Here is a 16688-nt window from a genome sequence, read left to right on the forward strand (position 1 = left end):
CTCCACCTTAACTTGCGCCGCTGCCGGCACAGTAAAGCCCCGTGAACCGGGCGCGGGTAGCGTAATCCCAATCAAATCATATTCGTTTACCTCTATTTGCGCAGCCAATTCATCCACCTTATTACAAATGCTCCTCGCATTAAGACACAAAGCCTTCAGGCTTGTTTTTTTAATGCTCTTAGACCTATTAGAATTATTATTTACTGTGGCCACGTTTGATTTAAACTGTTGATTTCTCTGACTGCCACTTCTCTTTTTCTCCTTCCTATCTTTTGCTTTTATCCCTGTTTCCCTTTCCTCTGTCTCCCTGCTCAGGTTCCCAACCCCCTGCCATTTTAGTTTAAACCCCTCCAAACAGTGCTAGCAAACCTCCCCGCAAGGATATTTGTCCCGTTCTGGTTCAGGTGCAACCCGTCCGACTTGTACAAGTCCCACCTTCCCCAGAAGCAGGCCCAGTGATCCAGGAAACTAAAGCCCTCCCTCCTGCACCAACTCTTTAGCCACGCATTCATCTGCTCTATCCTCCTATTCCTATACTCACTAGCACGTGGCACCGGGAGTAATCCAGAGATTACAACCTTTGAGGTCCTGCTCTTTAATCTGCTACCTAGCTCCCTAAATTCTTGCTGCAGGACCTCATCCCTCTTCCTACCCATGTCATTGGTCCCAATGTGAACCCCGACCTCTGACTGTTCACCCTCCCCCTTCAGAATGCCCTGCAGCCGTTCAGTGACATCCTTGACCCTGGCACCAAGGAGGCAACAAACCATCCTGGAGTCACGTCTACGGTCACAGAAACGCCTATCTGTTCCCCTTACGATGGAATCCCCTACCACTATTGCTCTCCCACTCTTTTTCCTCCCTTCCTGAGCAGCAGAAGCACCCCTGGTGCCAGGAAGTTGGCTGCTGCTGCCTTCCTCTGGTAAGTCATCCCCCTCAACAGTATCCAAATCGGTATACCTGTTTGAGAGGGGGATGGCCACAGGGGTCCCCTGCACTACCTGCCTGCCTCTACTGCTCTGCCTGATGGTCACCCATTTCCCTTCTGCCTGTGCAGCCCTTACCTGCGGTGTGAACAACTCACTAAACGTGTTATCCATGACCCTCTCAGCATCGTGAATGCTCCAAAGCCCATCCATCCGCAGCTCCAGCGCCGCAATCCTCAATCCATGCTAGTATATTACCCCCAATCTCATGAGCCCTAATTTTGTTTAATAACCTCTAGTGTGGCACCTTATCAAATGCCTTCTGAAAATCCAAATACCCCACATCCACTGGTTCCTCCTTAACTATTCTGCTAGTTACAACCTCAAAAAACTCCAACAGATTTGTCAAGCACGATTTCCCTTTCATAAATCCGTGTTGACTCTGCCCAATCCTAATATTATTTTCTAAGTGCCCTGTTACCACGTCCTTAATACAGTAATAGATTCTAGCATTTTCCCTACTACTGATGTCAGGCTAACTAGTCTGTAGGTCCCTGTTTTCTCTCTCCCTCCTTTGTTAAATAGTGGGGTTACATTTGCTACCTTCCAATCTGCAGGAACCGTTGTAGAATCTATGGAATTTTGGAAAATCACAACCAATGCCACCTCTTTCAAAACCCTAGGATGTAGGCCACCAGGTCATGGGGATTTACAGGCTTTCAGTCCCATTCATTTCTCCAGTACTTTTTTTTTTTTACTAATACTAATTTCTTTCAGTTCCTCATTCTCGCTAGACCCTTGGTTCTCCACTATTTCCGGGAAGTTTTTTGCGTCTTCTTCCATGAAGACAGACACAAAGGCCCCGATTTTAAACACCAAGTGTATTCTCCACTTAGGACTGAGTTAAAATTACAGTCGGGTCTCAATGATGTCATTGGACCGCAATATGCATATGTAAAGAAGGACGCTGTTGGCTCCGGAGATGTGTCCTTGTTGCCTGTTTAGGAGAGCAGGTTAAAATTGGAGATGCTGCAATCATGGCGGCTTTCGGACAGGTAAGAGCCAGGGCAATTTTAACTCCCCTCCTGCCAGGTTTCTGCTGAACAAGTAGGATTAAAATTTAAATTAAAATTGCCCCCAAAGTATTTGTTTAATTTCTCTGCCATTTCCTTATTACCCATTATAGGGCCGGATATTCTGGTCCCTACGGCTGAGTACACGCTGTGTACTCACCCATAGGGACATCGGAAATGATGGTTTCAGGCATGCACTGCGCATGCACTGGAAACCGGCATTTCCAATCTGTCGAGAAAGCTCTTGACAGATCCTCCGGCTGCCCTGGAGCAGGGCCTCTGCGGGTGGAGAGTTCCGTTTTTTGGAGACCCTCCGCCCGCAGAAAACACTTACAATTCTTGCGCCTGGTAAAAGCAGGTGCAAGGCCTGTTTTTAACCAGGACAAGAGTTGAAAAAAGTTAACAAAAAAATTTCCACTGATTTTCATTTAAAAATACTTTAAAGAAAGGTAAGTTTATTTTTAGCCCTGCTAAAAACTTTAATTATTTTTTTCAAAAATTTAAATTTTTGTTTAAAATAGTTAATTTATGTAATTTATAGTCATTTTTAAAAATGTGATTTTTAAAAAATTTATTTGAAGTTTTACTATGCTTTGGGGGTGATCTCTATTCATATATTTGACAGGTCTTCCAGTCAAATGTATGAATGGGGATTCCCTTCTCTGATTGGCTCCCCATGGCCCATGTGATCCCAGGGACACTGCGAACCGCCTGCACCTCTGGGATACGTGGGCCCTGTGCACCGGCAATTTGGAGAGGCCCAGCAACGGAACTCTGTGCCTCCCGGGAGCCCACCGGTCCAGGCACAGATTTTTCCAGATCGCAGGAGGCCTGCGAACGGAATTTCTGGGCCATAATTTCTCCTGTCTCAGCCTGTAAGGGTTTACGTTTACATTTACGTTCGCTAATCTTTTCCTTTTTACATACCTCTAGAAGCTTTAACAGTCTGTTTTTATATCTCTCACTAGTTTACTCTCATATTCTATTTTCCCTTTCTTTTTCATAGTAACATAGAAGATAGGAGCAGGAGTAGGCCATTCGGCCCCTTGAGCCTGCTCCGCCATTCAATGCGATCCTGGCTGATCATCCAAATTCAGTACCCGGTCCCTGCTTTCTCCCCATATCCCTTGATCCCTTTAGCCTTAAGAAATATATCCAACTCCTTCTTGAATATATTTAATGAATTGGCCTCTACTACCTTCTGTGGTAGAGAATTCCACAGGTTCACCACACACTGGGTGAAGAAATTCCTCCTCATTTCTGTCCTAAATGGCCTACCCCTTATCCTTAGACTGTGACCCCTGGTTCTGGACTCCCCGACCATCGGGAACATCCTTCCTGCATCTAGTCTGTCAAGTCCTGTCAGAATTTTATAAGTTTCGATGAGATCCCCTCTCATTCTTCCAAACTCCAGCGAGTACAAGCCCAATCGACCCAATCTCTCCTCATACGTCATTCCTGCCATCCCAGGTATCAGCCTGGTGAATCTTCACTGAACTCTTTCCATGGCAAGAACATCCTTCCTCAGATAAGGCAACCAAAACTGCACACAATACTCAAGATGTGGTCTCACCAAGGCCCTGTATAACTGCAGCAAGACATCCTTGTTCCTGTACTCAAACCCTCTCGCTACGAAGGCCAACATACCATTTGCCTTCTTAACCGCCTGCTGCACCTGCATGCTTACCTTCAGCGACTGGTGCACAAGGACACCCAGGTCTCGTTGCACTTCCCCTTCTCCCAATCTATTGCCATTCAGATAATAATCTGCCTTCCTGTTTTTGCCACCAAAGTGGAGAACCTCACATTTATCCACGTTGTATTGCATCTGCAATGCTTTTGCCCAATCACCCAACTTGTCCAAATCATCCTGGAGTTTCTCGGCATCCTCCGCACAGCACACATACCCACCCAGCTTTGTGTAGTCTGCAAATTTGGAGATACTACATCTAGTTCCCTTGTCTAGATCATTAATATATATATCATGAATAGCTGGGGTCCAAGGACCGAACCCTGCGGTACCCCACTAGTCACTGCCTGCCACTCAGAAAAAGACCCGTTTATTCCAACTCTTTGCTTTCTGTCTGCATACCAGTTCTCTATCCAAGTCAATACCTTGCCCCCAATCCCATGTGCCTTAACTTTACACGCTAATCTCTTATGCGGGACCTTATCCAAAGCCTTCTGAAAGTCCAAATACACCACATCCACTGGTTCTCCCTTATCTATTTTACCAGTTACATCCTCAAAAAATTCCAGTAGATTAGTCAAGCACGATTTACCTTTTGTAAATCCATGTTGACTTTGTCCGATCCCGTCACTGTTTTCCAAGTGCTCTGCTATTACATCTTTTATAATGGACTCTAGCATTTTCCCCACTACCGATGTCAGGCTTACCAGTCTGTAATTCCCTGTTTTCTCTCTACCAGCTTTTTTGAATAGTGGGGTAACATTAGCTACCCTCCAGTCCATGGGTACTGTTCCAGATTCCATCGAATGTTGGAAGATGATCAGCAATACTATTTCTAGGGCCACTTCCTTAAGTACCCTAGGATGTAGATTATCAGGCCCTGGGGATTTATCGGCCTTCAATCCCATCAATTTCCCTAACACCATTTCCCTACAAATACTGATTTCTTTCAGTTTCTCCCTTTCATCAGGCCCTATGTTCCCCGACATCTCTGGGAGGTTATTTGTGTCCTCCTTTGTGAAGACAGAACCAAAATATGTATTTAATTGGTCTGCCATTTCTTGTTCCCCATTATAAATTCCCCTGATTCTGACTGCAAGGGACCTACGCTTGACTTCACCAATCTTTTTCTCTTCACATATCTATAAAAGCTTTTACAGTCAGTTTTTATGTTCCCTGAAAGCTTACTCTCATATTCTATTTTCTCATTCTTAATTAATCCCTTTGTCCTCCTTTGTTGAATCCTAAACTGCTCCCAATCCTCAGGTTTACTGCTTTTTCTGGCCAATTTATATGTCCTCTCCTTGGATCTTATGCTATCCCTAATTTCCCTTGTTAGCCACGGTTGAGTCACCTTTTTTGTTTTATTTTTATGCCAAACTGGGATGAACAAATTCTGTAGTTCATCCATGCAGTCTTTGAATGTTTGCCATTGCCTATCCACCATCAACCCTTTGAGTGACATTCCCCAATCAATCCTACCCAACGCGCGCCTCAGACCATCACAGTTTCCTTTATTTAAATTTAGGACCCTAGTCTCTGAGTCGATTACTTCATTCCCCATCTTAATGAAGAATTCGATCATATTATGATCACTCCGACCCAAGGGGCCTCATACAACAAGATTGCTAATTAATCCTTTCTTGTTACATAATACCCAGTCTAAGATGGCTTGATCTCTGGTTGGTTCCTCGACATATTGGTCCAGGAAACCATCCCTTAAACACTCCAGGAATTCCTCCTCCACAATATTGTTACTAATTTGGTTAGCCCAATCTATATGTAGATTAAAGTCACCCATGATGACTGCTGTGCCCTTATTGCACGCTTCTCTAATTTCCCTTTTAATGCCATCCCCAACCTCTGCATTACTGTTGGGAGATCTATATACCACTCCCACTAATGTTTTCTGCCCCTTGGTATTTCTCAGTTCTACCCATACAGATTCCACATCATCAGAGCTAATATCCTTCCTTACAATTGTGTTAATCCCTTCTTTAACCAGCAATGCTACCCCACCTCCCTTTCCTTTTTGCCTATCTTTCCTGAATATTGAATACCCCTGGATGTTGAGTTCCCAGCCTTGGCCACCCTGGAGCCATGTTTCTGTAATCCCAATCAAATCATATTTCAATTTCTTGGTCTAATACATATTTTATTCTTCAGCTAAGGTGGAGCACTTTCTATTTCAGGGTACAAAGTTCAATTAATGTTAGGTAAACACTGGGTATGTTCGTTCAAACATTAGTTGCTATACACATTGGAGATCAGAACCCTGGCTTTGTGAATAGGTTAATTAAGGGACTGCAAGCATTGTGGCTCCAGCACTTTTAATTGTTTGAGAGTTTTTCTGCACTTTTGAAATGACTGCCAAGAGATTTGCCTGGAGTAAGATACGTTTACTTACAATTATCTTATGTCAAGTGTAATACAGTAAGCATGATGCCAGAGTGTGGCACAGGAAGTGTGATGCTGAAGTGACAGGAAGTGCATGCAGACAGAGCCTTTTATATTATATAGATTGATTGTTGTTAGAGGAAAACGGGATTGAATAAATCTTGGGATTGACACATTGAGCAACTATTAATAAGCTCCGTTAATTATGATGGATTTATGAGGCAGTAAATGTGCAGCTCCCCAGGCTTCCCCTGTGGTGTTGTACCCTACAGATCGAGAAGATATCTGTTCTGAGCTGAGCCAGCTTAGTAAAGAGCATGACAGAACGTGCTACAATTGGCCTCGGGGCCTCTTGCATTACCGAAGGGCTAAATTAAAAAAAAATTCACACAGAGGCCATGCGTCTGCTCATTACCCAGTAACTGCTGCTGAAAAGTACACGTGTGGATGTCACATGAGGAAAAGATTAAATAGAGCTGCGATGCCCCCCCATATGGAATAGCCTGCAGACACTCATGTATGAAGAGTGGACCCTTGAATGACTTACCAGAGGGTGTCAATGTCTGTGGAACTGTAGCCCAGCCTGAGTCAGTGCCTTCAGCAGAGAAGGTGCAAAAAATTGGAAGGGGGAATTAAAAAAAGAAAAAACTGTGTGGGATCAAGTGAGACACAATAAAGTCTTTTCCTCAAAATATGTGCTGTATGGCTTTCTTTGCTGTACAGTACTAATTGTGCTCAGTGCAGCAGCAGTAGGAAGCAGTGTGTAAAAGTTATGTTCAGATTTATTACAAACTAAGATAACCAATCCCTAGATTTTACAATTGAATGATCATGTTACTGCAGTACCTACAACAAAAGCAACTTGCATTTATATAGCGCCTTTAACATAGTAAAATGTCCCATGGCGTTTCGCAGGTGCTTTATCAGACAAAATTTGACACTGAGCCACGTATTAGGGCAGGTGACCAAAAGCTTGGTCAAAGAGGTAGATTTTAAGGAGCGTCTTAAAGGAGGAGAGAGCGGTAGCAAGGCGGAGAGGTTTAGGGAGGGAATTCCAGAGCTTAGAGTCTAGACAGCTGAAGGCCCGGCCGCCAATGGCTAGGGAACGGAATTTGTACCTACCCCGGTTATCATACTCATGGCCAATTACAGACAAGTCTGCAGGGAAACCACCACTTCCAATCTGTTGCAGTCTCTTCTCCACCAGTTTAGTTATGTCGACAAAATTCTCGTCGAAGCCCAGTCTTTCTACTAGCGGACTGAGCTCCTCCAGTAATTCTAGAAACAAAGCCAAGACAGTACAGAGACAATTACTTCCTGGATAATTATTGTGGGATACCCAATGCATATTATGTACCATGACATTTATCTGTATTAGCAGGAGAGCCTTCCAGGCCTAGTGACATTATCTAGCTTGTGAAAAGCTGCCACGCCCCTCAGCAGTCAGGTAGAAAGTCTACATGTGTTTTAATATTCACACATTCAATTGCAATCTGAGAAGACATAAATTTAGCTAAACTTATGCCAGTTTTTCTGTCCGTCCACATTTCTCTCTTCTTCTCCTGAAGGGGCTGATTGATGCTGAGGTACTGTTCCAAAGCCACTAGCTGCCTAAGGGCACCTTGTCCTAGTGGCCATTCTTCAACGTGACTCTACCCAGTGAATCTCAGCGGGTTATTTGGTGGAGGAGGGAAACCCAGCCATGCCCAATTCTGTCCTTGCCTGGTGTTCATATTTGCGTATTTTTCAGCAGGAGTCCTTGGATAGCTATCAGATGGAAACACGAATTGATTTTTTTCACTGCATAGCCCAATGTGTCATAAGCCAATTGTAAGCTCGCAACTGCTGCTCCATCAGGGATTAGCTCATTTAGTGGCACCAGGATTAATCCTGGAACCTTATTCAGGCTATTTTTATCTTCCTCCTGACTTTTCTCTTATGAGTATTGCAATTACATCTGCATTCACGAAGCTAGGTAGCCGTTAGAAGTTAACAACTCTCAACTGCATCCCTTTCCGGTTGCATTTAACTTGAGGTTTATTAACTTGTAATCACGTACCATTAGTTCGCCACTCCTGGTTCAAGAAACGGAATTTATCCTCTGCATATTCTTTACCTGTTTATGTTTTATATGCTCTTTCTACTCCCTACATCTCAATGGGTTGAAATCAATGCTAATCACATTGACTCCAGCTTAAACTCATGCCTTCTGGGATCTCAAAACTGTGAAATCCCTTAACTTCTTCAGTTTTCCCTTCCTTCTACAATGCAATGGCTTTTAAAACCCAAACTTGGTGTAATTAATCACTAATTCTTTATCTAGTTTTCTCTCATTAATTTTCATCCTTGGTAGCATTCTGCACTTGACCTTCACCTAGTTGTCTCAGTAATAAAAAGAATTACCCCATGAATTCCATTTACCAGAACCTGGACTTAGATTCTTACAGATCCATTTCCACACCTTAATGCTCCATTTGTATTAGCAATTGGCACTGTACCTAGGGCAAGTGATTTTTTAATGACGTGACATCCTGCAACAATTTCCTTGATTTCCAGCACTTACCTCATGGAGCATGTTTTTCTTCCTGACTAACACAATTTTCCAAAGAAGCCCCGCAGTCAGTGAAAATGACGGTTGCAGGCTCTGGCCGCTCTTATTGATCTCTGCTGCCTGACTGGCTCATGATTCATGTTCTTTGTTCAGCATTCCCACCCACTCAGGCCATTCCCATGATCCAGCCATAGAATCGCACCAGATTAGTGGTAAACAGGAACATTGGAATCTAGGGTGCTGGCATTTCATAGCCCATGGATGAGCATCACGGTGGCTTACATTCTGAACCGTGGGCACGCTCCAGAAGTAAGCTAAACAAAAGTAGCAACAAACCTAGCAATTGTAGTAACTTTCTAGCGGGTAAGAGTTTGCTGTAATGCAATAAGTTGGTAAAAGTACATGATTTATTCATGAACATACACAATGCCTGCCTGGGTTTGATACAAATAATGAGTACAGTATGCATCTAGAAAATATAATTTGATACATTCTTCTGTTATTATCAACCTATTGAAAATAATCAATAGTATTCCTCATCACGTGAAGTGTATCCTAGTGGTGTTAAGGTACAGAGAGAAATATTAATAATGTATATTCTTACTGTAACATAATGTTGCAGGTCTTTGGTAAACGTTTTGGACTGCACTAGATGTCAACATGCACCCACATGAATTAATGTCAGCTGTGGCTCAGTTGGTAGCACCCTCGCCTCCGAGTCAGAAGGTTGTGGGTTCAAGTCCCACACCAGGGACTTGAGCACATAAAGCTAGGCTGACACTCCAGTGCAGTGCTGAGGGAGTGCTGCACTGTCGGAGGTGCTGTCTTTTGGATGAGACGTTAAACCAAGGCCCCGTCTGCTCTCTCAGGTGGATGTAAAAGATCCCATGGCACTATATCGAAGAAGAGCAGGGAGTTATCCCCGGTGTCCTGACCAATATTTATCCCTCAACCAACATAACAAAAACCAATTATCACATTTCTGTGTGCAAATTGGCTGCCGCGTTTCCCACATTACAACAGTGACTACGCTCCAAAAGTACTTTATTGGCTGTAAAGCGCTTTGAGACGCCCGGTGGTCGTGAAAGGCGCGATTAAATGCAAGTCTTTCTTTCTTTAATTCCAAGATAAAACCTCATCAAACTCCTTTCTGTGGATAGGAAATTTCTCACACGTGTTCATGTGAGATCCAGATTTCCTTCACAACAACTCTGTGATTTTCAATATATTTTGCTGCGCCAAATCACTTGGCCTAACTGTACCAAATGATGCTGAATCAACCATCATACCAAAAGCTTTCCTCTGCTGCATATTATTCACTGTTGAGCCCTGCATTTTGTAATCTTAATGCCTGCTTTTAGCACAATTGTATATTGCAATTCTCAATACTTATGCCACTTGTAATTATCTTCTCAGTTTCTTATTCACCGTACATTCATCTGCTTGGAATATCTTGGTGTTATTGGCAAACCTAAACATTCTGCTTAAATTACATCAAGGCTGCTTTCTTCAAACCTACACCTCCTCCCCTACCTCTCCCACCGCCACCAAAGCTGTAATCCATGCCTTCGTCACCTTGAGGTTCAACTGCTCTAATGCTCTCCTAAACAGCCTCAAGCTTCAACTCATTCAAAAAGCTGCGGCCTGATTCCTCGTCGATACAAAGTTCCACATTCCCATCAGCCCCATTCTCTCCAAGCTCCACAGCTTCCTGTGTTCTAGAATGCTGACGTCAAAATTCTTGTCCTTGCTTCCAAGTTCCGCCATGGCTTTGCTCCACCCTCCATCAGCGATCTTCTCCCGCTTTACATACCCACATGCAGCCTTTGCTCCTCTAACATTGTCATTCACGTTTTCCCATGCTCCATCCGCTCCCCAACTGGTGGTTGCTTGTTTAACCATTATACGCCTGCCCTCTGCACATGAAACATCATGAAAATACGCAGTTGCTTCTCATTTTCTACCAGTGCTCTGACTTTTACCTTGCAATGCAAAAGAGGCAAATTCAGAGCAGCAAGGGCCAACACATGAAGGGTCCTGATGAAGGGTCCCAGACCTGAAACGTTAACTCTGTTTCTCTCTCCACAGATGCTGCCTGGCCTGCTGAGTATTTCCAGCATTTTCTGTTGTTATTTCAAGGGCCAACACATATTGTGGAAGCATTTCAAATAGAAGCAGTTCTTCAATTTAAAGAGGGTTCAAACAGCCAGAGCCAAGTCCACAGCACCACGGGTGGCTCAGCTGTAGAGGGGGGGAGGAGGAAGATAGGGAAAACAATAGTGGTAGGGGATTTGATAGTTAGGGGAGCAGACAGGCGTTTCTGCAGCTGCAGACATGACGCCAAGATGGTATGTTGCCTCCCTGGTGCCAGGGTTAAGGATGTCATTGAGCGGCTGCAGAACATTCTGAGGGGGCAGGGTGAACAGCCAGAGGTCGTGGTCCATATCGGTATCAACGACATAGGTAAAAAGAGGGATGAGGTCCTACAGGCAGATTTTAGGGAGCTAGGAAAGAGATTAAAAAGCAGGACCACAAAGGTAGTAATCTCTGGATGACTCCCAGTGCCAAGTGCTAGTGAGTATAGAAATAGGAGGATAGAGCAGATGAATGCCTGGCTGGAGAGATGGTGCAGTACTGAGGGCTTCATATTCCTGGGGCATTGGGTTCTGGGGGAGGTGGGACCTGTACAGACCGGACGGGTTGCACCTCAACAGAGCTGGTACCAATATCCTCATGGGGAGGTTTGCTAGTGCTGTTGGGGAGGGTTTAAACTAAGTTGGCAGGGGGTGGGCACCAGGATGTAGCATTAGAAAGGAGAAACAATGAGCACAAAAACTGGGAGAGACAGATAGCACTAAAGTAAGAAATAGTAAGGTATTAGGTGGGGTCAGACTAAGAGAGAACACAGGATGGTCTAAGATAGGTTTGCAGTGTATGTATGTGAACGCACGAAGCATAGTAAACAAGGTTGGTGAGCTGCAAGCGCAAATAGCCACATGGGAATATGATGTTGTGGCAATAACAGAGACCTGGCTCAAAGAAGGGCACGATTGGGTATTAAATATTCTTGGCTATAGGGTGTTCAGGAAAGGAAAGATAGGAGGTGGTGTGGCAGTATTGGTTAAGGAGAATGTTACAGTGCTGGAGAGAGAGGATGTCCTGGAGGGGTCAAGGACAGAACCTATATGGCTAGAGTTAAGAAATAATAGAGGTGCCATTACACTACTAGGTGTATTCTATAGTCCACCAACTAGTGGGAAAAATATGGAAGAGCAAAATTGCAGAGAAATTACAGAGATGCAAGACTATAGAGTAGTAATAATGAGGGATTTCAACTAACCTAATATAGACTGGGATAGTAAAAGTGTAAATGGCAGGAGAGCTTTCTTGATCAGTACATTTCCGGCCCAACGAGGAAGGAGGCATTGCTGGATCTGGTTCTGGGGAATGAGGTAGGTCAAGCGGAGCAAGTGTCAGTAGGTGAACATTTAGGGAAAAGTGATCACAGTATCCTAAGGTTTAGATTAGCTATGGAAAAGGACAGGGAGCAATCTAGAGTAAAAATATTTAATTGGAGGAAGGCCAATTTCAGTGGGGGTGAGAACGGATCTGGCCCTTGACAATGGTCTCAAGTAATTTTCCCACCACTGACGTTAGACTGACTGGCCTGTAGTAACCAGGTTTATCCCTCTACCATTTTTGAACAGATTTATGCTACACAACAGTATCTTACAATCCATCAAACAACAGATATTTTTGTCATTCTGTGCAGGAGAGACATTATTGATTAAGTGCACAGTGTGTGTCAAACAAACCGAAATTACTGATTTTCTATCTGTTGCAATATGCAAAGTTAAATGTGTGTTTTCTCACTTCAACAGTTCCTTTCTTATTGGGTGAAACAGTTCTTTGCAGTGCAATGTTTATTGAATGCTGGCAATAGATGGTTTCAGGCCAGTCAGAGGCAATCAATATTCCTTCCACCTGTGTTTTTCAAACATGTTCAGCTGTGTTGACAGGAGCATAGGAAGTTTTCGGGCCCTTCACATTTTTAACCCTACATGATCCTCACAAACATTTCCCGCCATTAAACATTTTCAGTACTTAAGGTACACCTACAGTAATGCTGGATAATATGGCAATGTACAGAACGTATCAAAGAGAACGGTCACCAACAACACCAAATTCAGCAGCAGTGTTTAAGGTAAATGAGGCAGCAATGTCAAGACCCACCTCGAGAGACGATTTTCCGCAGGCACCACCAGAGATGGTAATGTGGAATCAACAATGTAAAATGCTTCTTCCAACATTACCAGCCACCATTTTATGGTCACTGATGGGCAGAGTGATGAGTCCATCCATACATCCATCACCACTGGTCTGTACAGATTCCCCAGCTATTGGGTTGGGGGGAAGCGGAGTCCAATGGACAGAAAGGAGTCTTATTTTCAGTTGTCTATTACTGACAGTGCTGCAGAATCTTGGCACATTCATTTCGATTCGATACAACAACCCCTCAGTATGGAACTGAGCCACACAGTCCTGGTTTTGTAAGAACCAGAATTCTCTACGATAACACAGAATGGCTGGTGCAGACCATGATGGACTTGTTTATTACTAAGGATCAGCTAAAGTGCTGAGATGATGGAACTGTCTTAATTGTATCAATCAACAACTGATCTGTATTAATTATATCAACTGATAACTGTATCTAGTGCCTGGAGGAGGATCCATATATGGCAAGATACACAACTCACTGGAAAGTATAAAAGTATTGCAAGCTTGAGAAGAGAACGAAAGGGCACTGCAGTGGAATAGCTAACCACCGAGTGCTGAGTACTAGCGACTAGCAACACGAAGAAGAGGATGAAGATGCACCAAGATAGTCACTCTGGTTCTCCCAGGACAATGGCTAGACCATGCTCTGCAGTTGTAAGCATCACTTTTAACTGTTTATTTTGTAGAATGACAGCCGATAAACTGGCTCGATTAATATCAGCCTTTGATTAATATCAGTCTCAGGTATTGTCTCAGCCCGGGGTCCAACAAATCGAAATTTGATCCCTAGGATTTGTTGATTTAAGAAAAAAGACTTGCATTTATATAGCACCTTTCATGGCCACCGGACGTCCTAAAGCGCTTTTTAAAAATTGTTTTATTCATTGATGGGATGTGGGCGTCGCTGGCTAGGCCTGCATTTAGTGCCCATCCCTAATTGCCCTTGAGAAGATGGTGGTGAGCCGCCTTCTTGAACCGCTGCAGTCCATATGATGTAGGTACACCCACAATGCTGTTAGGAAGGGAGTTCCAGGATTTTGGCCCAGCGACTGTGAAGGAACGGCGATACAGGTCCAAGTCAGGGTGGTGTGTGGCTTGGAGGGGAACTTGTAGGTGGTGATGTTCCCATGCGTCTGCTGCCCTTGTCCTTCTAAGTGGTAGAGGTCGCGGGTTTGGAAGGTGCTGTTGAAGGAGCTTTGGCGAGTTGCTGCAGTGCATCTTGTAGATGGTACACATTGCAGCCACAGTGCGCCAGTGGTGGAGGGAGTGAATGTTGAAGGTGGTGGATGGAGTGCCAATCAAGCGGGCTGCTTTATCCTGAATGGTGTCGAGCTTCTTGAGTGTTGTTGGAGCTGCACTCATCCAGGCAAGTGGAGAGTATTCCATCACACTCCTGACTTGTGCCTTGTAGATGGTGGAAAGGCTTTGGGCAGTCAGGAGGTGAGACACTCGCCGCAGAATTCCCAGCCTCTGGCCTGCTCTTGTAGCCACAGTATTTATATGGCTGGTCCAGTTCAGTTTCTGATCAATGGTAACCCCCAGGATGTTGATAGTGGGGGATTCAGCGACGGTAATGCCATTGAATGTCAAGGGGAGATGGTTAGAGTCTCGCTTGTTGGAGATGGTCATTGCCTGGCACTTGTGTGGTGCGAATGTTACTTGCCACTTGTCAGCCCAAGTCTGAATGTTGTCCAGGTCTTACTGCATATGGACACGGACTGCGTCAGTATCGGACGAGTCTCGAATGGTGCTGAACAGTGTGCAATCATCAGCAAACATCCCCACTTCTGACCTTATGATGGAGGGAAGGTCATTGATGAAACAGCTGAAGATGGTTGGGCCTAGGACACTGCCCTGAGGAACTCCTGCAGTGATGTCATGTGATTGAGATGAATGACCTCCAACAACCACAGCCAACTTCCTTTGTGCTAGGTATGATTCCAACCAATGGAGAGTTTTCCCCTTGATTCCCATTGACTTCAGTTTTGCTAGGGCTCCTTGATGCCACACTCGATCAAATGCTGCCTTGATGTCAAGGGCAGTCACTCTCACCTCACCTCTTGAGTTCAGCTCTTTTGTCCATGTTTGGACCAAGGCTGTAATGAGGTCAGGAGCTGAGTGGCCCTGGCGGAACCCAAACTGGGCGTCAGTTAGCAGGTTATTGCTGAGTAAGTGCCGCTTGATCGCACTGTCGATGACACCTTCCATCACTTTGCTGATGATTGAGAGTAGACTGATGGGACGGTAATTGGCCGGGTCGGATTTGTCCTGCTTTTTGTAGACAGGACATACTTGGGCAATTTTCCACATTGCCGGGTAGATGCCAGTGTTGTAGCTGTACTGGAACAGCTTGGCTAGGGGCGCAGCTAGTTCTGGAGCACAAGTCTTCAGTACTATTGCCGGAATGTTGTCAGGGCCCATAGCCTTTGCAGTATCCAGTGTCTTCAGCTGTTTCTTGACATCACGTGGAGTGAATTGAATGGGCTGAAGACTGGCATCTGTGATGCTGGGGACCTCAGGAGGAAGCCGAGATGGATCATCCACTCGGCACTTCTGGCTGAATATAGTTGCAAATGCTTCTGCCTTGTCTTTTGCACTCACGTGCTGGGCTCCACCATCATTGAGGATGGGGATATTTTTGGAGCCTCCTCCTCCTGTTAACTGTTTAATTGTCCACCACCATTCATGACTGGATGTGGCAGGACTGCAGAGCTTTGATTTGATCCGATGGTTGTGAGATCGCTTAGCTCTATCGCATGTTGCTTCCGTTGTTTGGCATGCAAGTAGTCCTGTGTTGTAGCCTCACCAGGTTGACACCTCATTTTTCGGTATGCCTGGTGCTGTTCCCGGCATGCTCTCCTGCACTCTTCGTTAAACCAGGGTTGATCTCCCGGCTTGATGGTAATGGTAGAGTGAGGGATATGCCGGTGCATGAGGTTACAGATTGTGGTTGAATACAATTCTGCTGCTGCTGATGGCCCACAGCGCCTCATGGATGCCCAGTTTTGAGTTGCCAGATCTGTTCGAAATCTGTCCCATTTAGCACGGTGGTAGTGCCACACAACACGGTGGAGGGTATCCTCAACATGAAGACGGGACTTCGTCTCCACAAGGACTGTGCGGTGGTCACTTCCACCAATGCTGTCATGGACAGATGCATCTGCAACAGGTAGATTGGTGAGGACGAGATCAAATAGGTTTTTCCCTCTTGTTGGTTCCCTCACCACCTGTCGCAGATCCAGTCTGGCAGCTATGTCCTTTAGGACTCGGCCAGCTCGGTCAGTTGTGGTGCTACCGATCCACTCTTGGTGATGGACATTAAAGTCCCCCACCCAGAGGACATTTTGTGCCCTTGCTACTCTCAGTGCTTCTTCCAATTGGTGTTCAACATGAAGGAGTACTGATTCATCAGCTGAGGGAGGGCAGTAGGTGGTAATTAGCAGGAGGTTTCCTTGCCCATGTTTGACTTGATGCCATGAGACCTCATGGGGTCCTGAGTCAATGTTGAGGACTCCCAGGGCTACTCCCTCCCGACTGTATACCACGGTGCCACCACCTCTGGTGGGTCTGTCCTGCCGGTGGGACAGGACATACCCAGGGATGGTGATGGTGGTGTCTGGGACATTGGTTGTAAGGTATGATTCGGTAATTATGACGATGTCAGGCTGTTGCTTGACTAGTCTGTGGGACAGCTCTCCCAATTTTGGCACAAGCCAATGAAGTACTTATTGAAGTGTAGTCACTGTTGTAATGTGGGAAAGCAGACGCAAGGG

General features: G+C 45.0%; 1 protein-coding gene across 1 annotated transcript in view; it reads right to left on the minus strand.

The window, feature by feature from the left end:
* The window catches only part of poli (polymerase (DNA directed) iota), a 57573-nt gene that overhangs the window by 17848 nt on the left and 23037 nt on the right, over positions 1-16688 (minus strand). The window contains exon 4 of the mRNA XM_085974712.1: positions 7209-7364. Coding sequence (XP_085830838.1) covers positions 7209-7364 — 156 coding nt within the window. The remainder of the gene's footprint in view (positions 1-7208; positions 7365-16688) is intronic.

The sequence above is a fragment of the Somniosus microcephalus genome, chromosome 2 (genome assembly GCF_052327205.1).
Source record: "Somniosus microcephalus isolate GS21.2 chromosome 2, FLI_Smic_1.0, whole genome shotgun sequence".
Lineage (NCBI taxonomy): Eukaryota > Metazoa > Chordata > Chondrichthyes > Squaliformes > Somniosidae > Somniosus > Somniosus microcephalus.